The sequence below is a fragment of the Mobula birostris genome, chromosome 15 (genome assembly GCF_030028105.1).
Source record: "Mobula birostris isolate sMobBir1 chromosome 15, sMobBir1.hap1, whole genome shotgun sequence".
Lineage (NCBI taxonomy): Eukaryota > Metazoa > Chordata > Chondrichthyes > Myliobatiformes > Myliobatidae > Mobula > Mobula birostris.
In genome coordinates, this window is record NC_092384.1 from 8,305,834 (window position 1) to 8,318,515 (window position 12,682).

Sequence of the window (12,682 nt, forward strand, 5' to 3'; positions counted from 1 at the left end):
AAAAGGGTGCTCTGTTAGTTCTTTGCGTGTGGGGGTGAGTGGGAGGGGACTTTAGATGTTACTGATGCTGTTCTTTTTTGCGAACGAGTGGGTTGGAGAGTAGATGGAAATGTGGGGAGATTAAATGTGATAATTGTATGGGGAAAGTTGCTGTGCACTGAGTCAAAGGGCCTGTTTCTGTGCTGCATGAACAAACGTGATAGACCTACATCTGCTCCTTCCTACTTTATCTACAAGCTCTCGCCAATAACATCAGCACTCGTCAAAGCTAAGAAGCACTCACCTGACTGGTTATATCTGACGGCATGGGTGACGGTGGCTTGGAGTACATGGCATCCTGGGATATGAAGCCAGAATCATGTGAAGAGACGCTGGAGAGCCGGGTGCTGGAACTGGCGGGCTGAGCCAAACTGCGGTAGCGGTAGTTTGAACTTGGCGAGTGAGTCTGGGATCCGCTGGAGCGCGAAGTGCTGCTATTTGTACTATTTACACTGCTGGGGAAGGATGTGGAGGGTGAAGGGATGTGAGGGAGGGTAGGAAGACAATTTGAGAGAAGGTCAGACTTGCTGAAAATACAATCAGAGACAGAGCCTGCAGAAAGTTCTTCACAAACATGAGATTCAGCAAATGCTGGAAATCAAGAGCAACACACACAAAATGCTGGAGGAACTCAGCACCTATAGAAAAGAACAAACAGTCAGTGTCATCAGGACAGAAAAAAGGTCTCGGTCTGAAACGTCAACTGTTCATTCCTCTGCATAGATGCTGCCTCACCTGCTGAGTTTCTTCAGCATTTTGTGTGTCTCACAAATCTCTCCACTGTATTCATTTTTCTGGTATCTGCCCATATGAACAACCAGGAAAGACTGTCTCTCTTGGCCACTTCAGAGCTGACCAGAGTGCAGATGAAGCTGGTGTCACAGATAGGGGAAGGTCTGCGGACTTCATCCTCTGAATTAGTTTTTATGACAAATCGCAGGTTTGGGAGTCCAGCTGTTCTTAAAAATTTGATTTTTTAAATTGCAGATCCTGAACTGAATTTAAACCAGAGGTGAGATTTGAACTCAGGTATTTGGGTTGTTGTCCAGGGCCTTGTGTGTTAACCTATAAGACAGGCTAATGGGCAGCACGTGGCATTTTGTCCTCCCTTCCGTCTTCTCTCCTTCCTTAGGACCCCACTTATAGCAAGACCAAAAGAACAGTCCTTCCCCAATGCAGCATAAAGTATCAAAATCACTGATGTATGTTGTGAAAGTTGTTGTTTTGAGGCTGCAGTAGAATGCAATGTATAAAATATACTACAAATTACAATACAAGAAATATAAATTAGTACAAAAGAGAGCAATATACTGAAGTAGACACCAACAGAATCAACAAACTCATTTGTAAGGCCAGTGATGTTGTGGGGATGGAACTGGACTCTCTGACGGTGGTGTCTGAAAAGAGGATGCTGTCCAAGTCGCATGCCATCTTGGTCAATGTCTCCCATCCACCACATAATGTACTGGGTGGGCACAGGAGTACATTCAGCCAGAGACTCATTCCACCGAGATGCAACACAGAGCGTCATAGGAAGTCATTCCTGCCTGTGGCCATCAAACTTTACAACTCCTCCCTTGGAGGGTCAGACACCCTGAGCCAATAGGCTGGTCCTGGACTTATTTCCTGGCTTAATTTACATATTACTATTTAACTATTTATTACTATTTTTCTATTACTATTTTATTACTATTTATTATTTCTATGACTATTACTATTTACTAATAGTAATATCACTATTACTATTTCTATTTATTATTTATGGTGCAAATGTAACGAAAACCAATTTCCCCTGGGATCAATAAAGTATGACTATGACCATAGTGTTCATGTGTTCATAGACCGTTCAGAAATCTGATGCTCGAGGGGAAGAGGCTGTTTCTAAAATGTTGAGTGTGTTCGGGCTCCTCTACCTTCACTTTGACAGTAGTAAGAAGAAGAGGGCATGTCCTGGGTGGTGGGGGTCGTCAATGATAGATGTCACCTTTTGAAGATGTCCTCAACAGTGGGAACGCTGGTGCCCATGATGGAGCTGGCTGAGTTTACAACCATCTGCAGCTTTTTCCAATCGTGCAGTGGTCCCTAATGAAATACAGCCATAGACATGCCTTCTCATGACTGCATCAATATGTTAGGCCCAGTTAAGTCAATTAATGCTGTGTTTAGCCCAGTGGTCATCACCCATGTAGGGAAAGGAGGAAAAATAGATAAACTGAGGCCTGGGTACAGGTGAGAACCCATCAGTTCTTCCAGGGACAGTGCAAGGATGTCCTTGTCCTGAATAATAGAAGAGTAAGCTGGACAAGGAAGGGAGTCATGCTTGGTCTCACTGTTGAATTCAGGACACTTTCAGAAGGGCATCAACGCCTAGGAGAGGTTGTAAGGCAGATTTACTGAAACATTATTTATATGACAACGTGTTGTTCCCCACTGTTAACCTTCCCATGAAGCCCTAGCTAGTTTTAAGCTGAAGAGATGAGAGGAATAGAAACCTCGTGCACCTACCTACACATGCTGGATTTCCGGGAGCTCGAGCTGCTGGGGGAAGATGGTGGAGTCTGGTAGGACCAGCTATAGTCAGAGCCCTTCAGGTCCTTAATCACCTGCAGGAGAAACGCAGAGGTAGATTACTCTGGGAATATGGGGCAAGCAAGGCTTTATGGGGAAACAGAGCCCAGCAATACAACAGGTAATGTTATGCCATTGTAAACAGTCCTTTTAAGATGTCTGCTATCAATAAGTATAACGTTCTCACCAACTGTCCTGCACAAAACCTGACCACATCACAGAGTGTACAGTACCTGGAGTTCAATCCGGTTAAGTGTGAGGTGATGCATTTTGGAAGGACAAACCAGAAGGCTGAGTGCAGGGTTAATGGTCGGTTACTTAAGAGTGTGGATGAACGGAGGGACCTTGGGGTTCAAACCCATACATCCCTCAAGGTCGTTGCACAGGTTGATAGGATAGTTAAGAAGGCCTATGGGATGCTAGGCTTCATTAATAGGGGGATTGAGTTCAAGAGTAGAGAGGACATGTTGCAACGCTACAAATCTCTGGTGAGACCAAGAGTATTGTGTTCAGTTCAGGTCACCTCATTATAGGAAGGATGTGGAAGCTATGGAGAGGGTGCAGAGGAGATTTACCAGGATGTTGCCTGGATTGGAAAACAAGTCTTATGAGACAAGGTTAGCAGAGCTGGGACTTTTCTCTTTGGAGCGTAGAAGAATGAGAGGGGACTTGATAGAGGTCTACAAGATTATGAGAGGCATAGATAGAGTGGATAGCCAGTACCTGTTTCTCAGGGCACAAATAGCAAACACCAGAGGGCATATGTACAAAGTTAAGGAAGGGAAGTTTAGGGGAGACATCAGGGATAAGTTTTTTACACAGAGGGTTGTGGGTGCCTGGAATGACCTGCCAGGGATGGTGGTGGAGGCTAAAACATTAGGGGTATTTAACAGCCTCTTGGACAGGCACATGGTTGAAAGAAAAATAGGTTACGAGGTAGTGTGGGTTTAGTACGTTTTTTAAGGAATATACGGATTGGCACATCAAGGGGCGAAGGGCCTGTACTGTGCTGTAGTGTTCTAGTGTCTAGTGTCTAGTACCTGTAGATGTTAGTTTGTCCCAGGGATACTCCACCTGGACTATCACTTTCCCAAAGGCCCTCCCTCAGGCCTTCTGGATGCACTCCCCAAAAGCCTGTCCACCATCTACAAAGCCCAATGGAAGACTCTCCACTTGCCGAATGTGAGCAGCTTCAGCAACACTGAGGAAGCTCCATACCATAGAGGATATAGCAGTCCGTTTGAAAGTCATCCCATCCACACTCACTCACTCCACCACCGACACACAGTGTGTACCGTCTACAGGATGCACAAAACAACTCCCCCAGACTCCTTAGACAGCACCTTCCAAACCCACCACCTCTACCAGCTGGAAGGACAAGGGCAGCAAAAGCACAGGGAACACCTCCGGCTGGAAGTCACACACCATCCTGACATGGAAATATATCACCATTCCTTCACCATCACTGGGTCAAAAGCCTGGAACTGCCTCCCTAACAGCCCCAAACATCAAGGATTGCACTGGTTCAAGACGGCAGCTCATCTCCACCTTCTCCAGGGCAACTAGGGATGGGGGATTAAACGTTGGCTCAGCCTGCAAAGACAATGTCTGGGAACAAAAACTGGGAATCTCTCTCGCACAATGGTCTCCCTTCAGACCAGAGTGATCTGTCAGACTCTAGCATTAGCATCCGCCACCTCTTCTCCCCTACCAATGTGGCTCTCCATTCCCATCCAATCGCTACATCTATTCCCTCAGACCACTCCCTCTTGCTTCTAAGTCTAGCCAGCCGTCTCAGACCACAACAGACGAAATCACCATTTGACAATTTTGCTTTTTCATCCAGATATGGGCCGCATGAAACATTCCAAAGCTTACACAATTTCAGTATTGTTACTTCCACCCTGACAGCCCACTCCCCATGTCAATCACTCTGTAGAATTTCCTGACCTTGGCACTAACCTTGTAACTCTGTCAGGGCAAGAGTTACCCTGAAACAGCAAACCTGGTCCAATGTCTCCCTGCTCTTTACAGCCTTGTTATCTCTACAAATTAGACCCCAGGTGGCAGCACTGTGGTTAAATCACCAGTTCCCTACCTGAACTTCTGGACTATTGTTCAGAAATACCCCGGGGAAAGGATACCTTTGTAGGAAAGGAGTGTCAAAACCAGATTTACAAACAGTACAACTTAAATTGAAGCTACCAAACAATTTAATTTAAAAAGCTAGTTCAAAGTTCAGAGTGAATTTATTTATTATAGTATGTATATGTCACCATATACTACCTTGAGATGTATTTTCTTACAGGCATTTACACGAAAATACAGAAATGCAATGGAATTTATCAAAAACTATACATAACAAAGACCGACATACATCCAACGGGCAAAGGACAGATTGTGCAAATAATAAATAAATAATACTGAGAGCCTGCTTATGTGGCTTCTCTGCTAAGGTTTATTCCAAGTACACTTGGATATTATATGTTGTCACCTACTTTACTCTACTAACTATACTTAGTAAAATGACATCTTTGTAACTAAATGGGATCCCTGTTACAATCAGATATGACTGGGAGTTTATCAAAATACCAAGAACAATACTCTGAGAATAATAGTCGAATCATACAAAGTGGAAACAGGTCATTTGGCCCATCACAGCCATGATGGCAAGTGGGTATCTGCCTCTATTAATCCTATCTTCCAAAAAAGTGGCACATTCTGGTTATGTTACACGCTCAAGGAGATCTGTTTTTTTGTGTGAGAATGCTGTAATGGTTTTTTGGAGGTCACCTGATGTGATTTTCCCGCCGATGTGAGGTCACGTGATGACAGGTGGGGGGGGCCCCCCCGTGACTATATAAGGGTCGGCTCAGGTGACGCAGTAGGTTTTTGAGTTTGTAGATTTCCAGGTAGAACGTGTTGTGCCTCCGTTTCTGTTGCGTTTGTTTTTGTGACGTAGTTTCATTTTTAAAACGGAAGGTGAATTCTCTTACAAGATTTGTATTATTGAACTGGAAATTTGTGGCTGGAGGTGCCAATTTACTCAATTCCGACAGTTTTGAAGGGAGAGTGAAGAATTCGTCGAAGTGAAGGATCGAGAGAAGTTGGCATCGTTTGGCAGTTTAATAAAGGATCGATCCTATTGAGTCTTCGTTGAAGAGAAACTGTATTGAGATAACTCTTGTTAAAGCGCAATGAGTTCATGCACAAAGGCTCTCTCTCTCTGAAAGGAATTTAAGGTCAGTCGATTTAAACTGTTTATTTTCGGCATCGGGAATCCTGTGGACAGAACCAGCAGTAAAGGTGCGTCGGTGAAGAAATCGTTCTCCAGAGAAATCTCTCCCAATTGAATGTTGGACTTTCGACTGTATCGCTTTAAGAACTGTTTTCACATTTAACGCTTTAAGAACCAGAGCCGAGTGGAGTTGATGAACGGCTGCGTACCTGTTTAACCTCCGGTCAAAGTTTTCCTTTGTTTTTTCTCCTTATCGCTTATATGTATTTAATAAATGTTCGGTTGTTTTTATAAAACCTGTCTCGATGAATATTCATTGTTGCCCGTTACGTAACAGTTAAGATAATGCTTTACAGCGCCACCTGCAGATGGGGGTTCAATTACTTAAGGAGCCTGTATGCTCTCCCCATGATCACGTGGTTTTCCTCACACATTCCAAAGGGGAGAGGGTCAGCAAGTTGCAGGGCAGCACCAGAAGCGTGGCGACGCTTGCTGGGCAAAGCCTCGGACTGTGTTGGTCAAACAAAACACTTCACTGAATCTTTCCATGTGCTTGTGACAAATAAAGCTAATGTCACCTTTGTTTATGACTGTAACCTTCTATCCCCAGGCAAATGACCTTGCTTCCAGTCCGCTCCAGGCACTCATCGTTCTCTGGGTGAGACAGGGTCCCCTCTAAATCTCTTAACCCTCATTCTAAATCTGCGTCCTCTAGTTTTATCTGCTGCTAGTTGTGAAGTACACCACAACTATGATGTGACACACTTGCAGTGATATTTGGGAGACCACAGCCCAGCCCGTAGGAATGGTATATTGCTGTTTTTAGCGGGGGAGTTTTTTTTTAATACATCAAAGTAAACTTTATTCATAATAAGGAAAATTATTTACAAAAATAGCCCGTGCAATGTCTTTTCATGTTTACAACACTGTAAGATGTATGAGCAGAATAAGGCCACTCAGCCCATCGAGTCTGCATTCATAGTCAATGCATTAAGTAGAGTTCTATTACATTCCAACAGGACTGCTGCCACTCATGTGCACCTTGGAGTGGTAAGCTACCACAATAATAGAGGGACTTCCTCACCCAAAGTGGCTCCATGCCCAGTAGCAGAAGAGTGCTCCACTGTGGTTCTCTCCTATGGATGCAGCTGAGTGATGTGTGCCCATACATTCAGAGGCAGGAGGCAGGAGGCAGGGAAAAGGACCGGAAAGGCTTCCAGTTCAGGCAGCTCACAGTTGTAGAGCAGGTGCCCAGCACCAGACAGGCCCAGTGCAGGGGTTGCGGGGATTGAATGATGAACCAGGTTCCCTGGGCACCACTCAAAAACTTCTTGCAAACATATTGGTCGGTCAAATATGATGGCAGAATATAGTATTAATGGTAAGGCTCTTGGCAGTGTGGAGGATCAGAGGGATCTGTGGGTCTGAGTCCATAGGACACTCAAAGTAGCTGCACAGGTTGACTCGGTAGTTCAGAAGGCATATGGTGCATTGGCCTTCATCAACCGCGGGATTGAGTTTAAGAGCTGAGAGGTAATGTACAGCTATATAGGACCCTGATCAGACCCCACTCGGAGTACTGTGCTCAGTTCTGGTCACCTCACTACAGGAAGGATGTGGAAACCATTGAAAGGTTGCAGAGGAGATTTACAAGGATGTTGCCTGGATTGGAGAGCATACCTTATGAGAATAGGTTAAGTGCACTCGGCCTTTTCTCCTTGGAGCGATGGAGGATGAGAGGTGACCTGACAGAGGCGTATAAGATGATGAGAGGCATTGATCATGTGGATAGTCAGAGGCTTTTCCCCAGGGCTGAAATGGCTAACACAAGAGGGCACAGGTTTAAGGTGCTTGGAAGTAGGTACAGAGGAGATGTCAGGGGCAAGTTGTTTTACGCAGACAGTGGTGAGTGGGTGGAATGGGCTGCCGGCGACAGTGGTGGAGGCTGATATGATAGGGTCTTTTAAGAGACTCCTGGATAGGTACATGGAGCTTAGGAAAATAGACGGCTATGGGTAATCCTAAATAATTTTTAAAGTAAGTATGTGTTCAGCACAGCATTGTGGGCCGAAGGGCCTGTATTGTGCTCTAGGTTTTCTAGGTTTACATTATGGGTTGAAAAGTTACCTGGTGTTTTTGAACAAGGGCGGGACATGATTGCTGATCTAGGAGATAACGAACTGACTGCCCTGCCCTATGGGCAGTTGTAGGCTAACCAATTGCTCATAATCTGTAATTTACACTGGAATTAACCACTGCCTTGGGTCACATCTACCCCAGCCAACAGCTCACAGCCTGGACTAAGACCTGAGACAATGGAAGCCCCACCCTCAAAGTCACATCTTGGGCATCTTTGTGCTGTGATGCCACGTGCCCTGGGATGAGAACTGTTCCTGCAGCCCCATTTCATCTATTAATGCAGCCTCAGTACCTACTCACCCACCCATGCATGCACTTGCCCACACATGCACACCTAGTCATGTACATATCCAATGTCCACTTCCACCTCCACCCTGCAGACATATCCACCCATGCATGCATTCACCAACCCATCATGCAATCATACACAATGCACATATCCACTCACACACCCATTCACACACTACCATACCCACTCATCCATGCAGGTATGCACCCACCAACTCATGCATACTGTACATCCATTTAACCATCCACACATTAATGAACCAATGGACGCATCCATTCACTCCATCCACATGCCCGTGCCACAAGCAGAATTATAGAGAATGCTGCAGGTGTTTTGCACACTGTGGTCTGTCCTTACCTGCTCACTGGCTGGAGGCAGTTTATGTGGTTCTGCTGTCTGGATGACAAGATCATCAACAATTGCCTGGAGGTGCGTGATCTCACCCAGCATCGCGATCTCCCCATCCTAGAGAAACACAGCATGTTAAACCTGATATGCCTGGTCAGTGGGCCAAATGGCTGTACTCTTCCTTCCCTGCCCAGAGGGGCAATCATGACGAACTACAGACAGAGTTTCAAAACTCTTTGCACGCAAACCCACAGTGTAATCAACCTCAGGGCATCACAGCCAAAACCAAACAAGCTCACTCACCAGTACCAGATTCCAAAGCAGTAATAGGAGAACAGGCTCAGTTTAACCCTTCCCTTGCTAAGGGGATAGAGTCAGGAGTGTAACACTGGGAGTGAGTCCTCCAATATAATCCAGATGCTTCACATACAGAATAAGGGATTGCAGAAGATATGTCACTGGGCATGATCTATTTGAGGGATTTCATTTAGAGAGGGTGACTGCTCATTCTGTGTCAGTCTTTAATGGGAAACAATGAGCTTATGGGTAGTTGGAGACCTACTTTGCCTTCTGCTTGACCTCTGTTCCCTTGAAGTAATTACTAGCTCACAACACCTTCTCCAAACTGTTGAATGAAGTTACCACTAACCCCCAGGAATCCATCTTCTGCCAATGGTTTCCATTTACCCAGACCTGGCTAGGACTGCGGTCGCTAGTGATGGGTGTTGTGCATTTAATATTTTAGTAATGCTTGAGTAATATTGTAAATATATTGTTTGATCAAGCATCCTTTGTTGTTTATTTAATGCACTGTGGGTTATGTGTAAAGGTATGTAAATGGCATACGTCATCACGCCACCACGTCATATGTGAACGGCTCGCTGAAAGTAAAAATGAAATTAATTACACACATCCCGGCCTCCCATGTTTCTCTTTGGATTGATTTTATGTTTTGGAGTTACAAATAACAGTGGGGAGTACAACCACTGCCACACCCCAGGCAATGAGATTGCAAGCCTCATCACGATGGGAAAACAACTCACCCTAGGTGATAATGAACTAGCTCGCATTTCACCTAGTTACAGAGCTCCTGGGCCACACATGGACCTGGTAAAGATCAAAAAGCCATAGAGCAATACAGAATGGATACATGCCCTTCGGCCCACTGAGTCCATGCTGACCAAGGTACCCATCCAGCTGGACCCAATTTCCGGCAGTTAGCTCCTATCCCACCAAGCCCATGTACCCATCAAAGTGTTTCTTAAATGACTTTATTGTACCTGCCTTAAACACTTCCTCTGGCACCTTATTCCATATACTCACCACCCACTGTGTGAAAAAATGCCCCTCAGATCCTTTTTAAATTTTTCTCTTCTCAGCCTAAATCTGAGCCTCCTAGTTTTGGCCTCCCCTACCTTGAGGAAAAGACTGTTACCTACGCCTCTCATCATTTTAAACATTTCTATAAGGCCGCCCCTCATTCTCCAAGGAATAAAGAACCAGCCTGGCTAATCTCTCAGCCCCTCCAGCCCCGGCAACATCCTTGTAAATCTTTTCTGCACTCTTTCTTGTTTACCCACACCTTTTCCATAACAGGGTGATCAAACAACACTCCAAAAGTGGCATCACTGACAACTTAGACAACTGCAGCATAATGTCTCAACTCCAATACCCAGTCCCCTGACCGAAAGCCAGTTTGCAAAAAACACTTTCCTTCACCGCCTTCTCAACCTGGGACGCCACTTCCAATGTACTCCAAAGACCCCCTGTTCCATTACACTCTCTAGTGCCCGGGCACAGTCAGAATATTGTGCTCAGTTCTGGCCACCCTATTTTAAGAAGGATATGGAAGTTTTAGAGAGGGTGCAGAGATGATTTTCCAGGATGCTGCCTAGATTAGAGTACATCTTATAAGGATCGGATGAGTAAGCTAGGGCTTTGCTCTTTGGAGAGAAGATGAGAGGCGATTTGACAGAGGTGTACAAGATGATAAGAGGCGTAGACTGAGTGGGCAGCCAGAGACTTTTTCCCCTAGAGTAAAAATGGCTTATATGAGCGGGGTATAATTTTAAGGTGATTAGAGGAAAGTATAGCGAGCAAGTCAGAGCTAAGTTGTTTTTTTTTTACACAGAGAGTGGTGAGTGCATGGAATGTCCTGCTGGGTGGATACATTAGGGACATTTAAGTGACTTTTAGATTGGCACATGGATGATAGAAAAAGGGTCTTAGATCTTAGAGTTGATTAACAGGTCGGCTCAACAGGGGCTGCGGTGTATTGCTTTACGTCCATCTTGGTATGGATATATAAGAGCTGCCTCTCCACCTGCCTTTAAAGATGGAATTGGTGAATTTATTACACTTATTGGGAACTTGCTACGTTTTTCACGTGATGTAATTGACCAGGGGCAATCGATTGGCAGTGTGCCCACTTTATCTTAGATTCACCAGCCAGTGGGAAGAGAGTCAGGATTCACAGGAGACTTTGTATGCAGTAATCTGTTTGACACAGTAGGTTGAGAAGCATTGGTGAGGAAGAGGAATTGGTCCACATTTTAGGTCGAACCCTGCCTCAGGGAGACATTCAAAGGGCAAGTTCAGGCAGTAGGAACAGCCTCTCCTGGGGTGCTTGTAAGACCACAACACCATAAGATATAGGAGAAGAAATAGCCCACTCAGCCCATCAAGTCTGCTCCGCCATTCAATCATGGCTGTTTTATTATTCGTCTCAACCTCCCTTCTCCTGTCTTCTTCCCATAACCTTCGACACTCTGACTAATCAAGAACCTATTAACTTCCACTTAAAATAAATACAATGACATGGAGTCCACAGCCATCTGTGGCAATGAATTCCAGCCTCACCAGCCTCTGAGTAAGGGTATTCCTCCTCATCTCTGTTCTAAAGGGAAATATCTTATGGAGGTTAATAAAATCATGAGGGGCAGATAAGTCTTTTTCCCAGGATGAGGATTCCAGAAGTAAGGGGCACAGGTTTAAGGTGAGAGAGGTAAGATTTAAATGGGACATGAGGAGCAGCTGTTTCCACAGGGAGGATGTTGGGTATGTGGAACAAACTCCAGGGGAAGTGGGAGAGGTGGCAACAAACGCAATGTTTAAAGACATTTACATAGGTACAATGATAGAAAGGGGTAGTGGGATCTGGGTCAAATGGGACCCGCTGAAGTTGGCACCTTGGTTGGGACAGAGTCTGTTTCCACTCTATGATGCCTGATCCATGTTTCCTGCATTTTCTGATTTTATTTTAGATTTCCAGCATCTCCAGAGTGCTTTTTTATTTGATTCTTTTCAACACGTTACAACTGCCTGGACCATGAACATCCTCCTATTTAGAGCAATGTTGCTTCTGAACTCTTTCAGTACTGAGGTAGGCGCCTTACCACCACGGGCTGTAAAAAGGTGATGAACGTGCAAAATCGGCCCCTCTCCTCGATCAGGGCCTTCCGCACGGCCTGCTTCTCCATCTCCTCCAGCAACAGGTACATGTCGTTCACATCCTGCACGGCGTTCTCCACCTGAGGCCTGAGGTCACCCTTACCTGGAGGAAGGAACAGACAACACTAGGGCTTCACCGCGGACACACTCAGGAGCTTGGGCAACTGGCCCAACTGCCAAAGACTGCCAGCTCTAGTTTCGTGCAGGACTAGTGTGAGGTGGACCAAATGGGTCTTCACAGGAAGCGGTGCACTAACGCTGGAGTTGGGAGAGTGTCTGTTGGGGAGATATGCAGCCAGTTCCCCACTGCTACACTGATGACAAGAAGGGGTGTCAGAACAAGGTGAAATCTGCTGGGGTCATGGAGCAGCTGAAGAACAGGCCACAGCGACGAGGAACATACAGGGCAATCTTCTCAACGAGAGAGAGTGGGTGGGAGGGTGGATGAGTGAGCGGGCGAGTGGGTGAATGGGAGAGTGGGTGGGCGAGTGAGTGGGAAGGTGGGCGGGCGAGTGAGTGGGTGGGTGGGAGAGTGGGTAGGTGGGCGAGTGGGCAGGTGGGCGAGTGGGCAGGTGGGTGGGCGAGTGAATGGGTGGGTGGGCGGGTGAGTG

The 12,682-nt window shown here is 45.8% G+C and overlaps 1 protein-coding gene across 10 annotated transcripts in view; it reads right to left on the reverse strand.

The window, feature by feature from the left end:
* Positions 1 to 12,682, reverse strand: part of mtss1lb (MTSS I-BAR domain containing 2b) — a 205,388-nt gene that overhangs the window by 32,339 nt on the left and 160,367 nt on the right. For 7 of the 10 annotated variants that reach the window (XM_072279296.1, XM_072279294.1, XM_072279302.1 and 4 more), the window contains 4 exons: positions 12,017 to 12,174; positions 8,631 to 8,738; positions 2,545 to 2,642; positions 284 to 494 (listed from right to left, as the gene is read on the reverse strand). In XM_072279296.1, coding sequence (XP_072135397.1) covers positions 284 to 494; positions 2,545 to 2,642; positions 8,631 to 8,738; positions 12,017 to 12,174 — 575 coding nt within the window. The remainder of the gene's footprint in view (positions 1 to 283; positions 495 to 2,544; positions 2,643 to 8,630; positions 8,739 to 12,016; positions 12,175 to 12,682) is intronic. The other 3 variants (XM_072279303.1, XM_072279300.1, XM_072279295.1) reach the window with 1 other exon arrangement.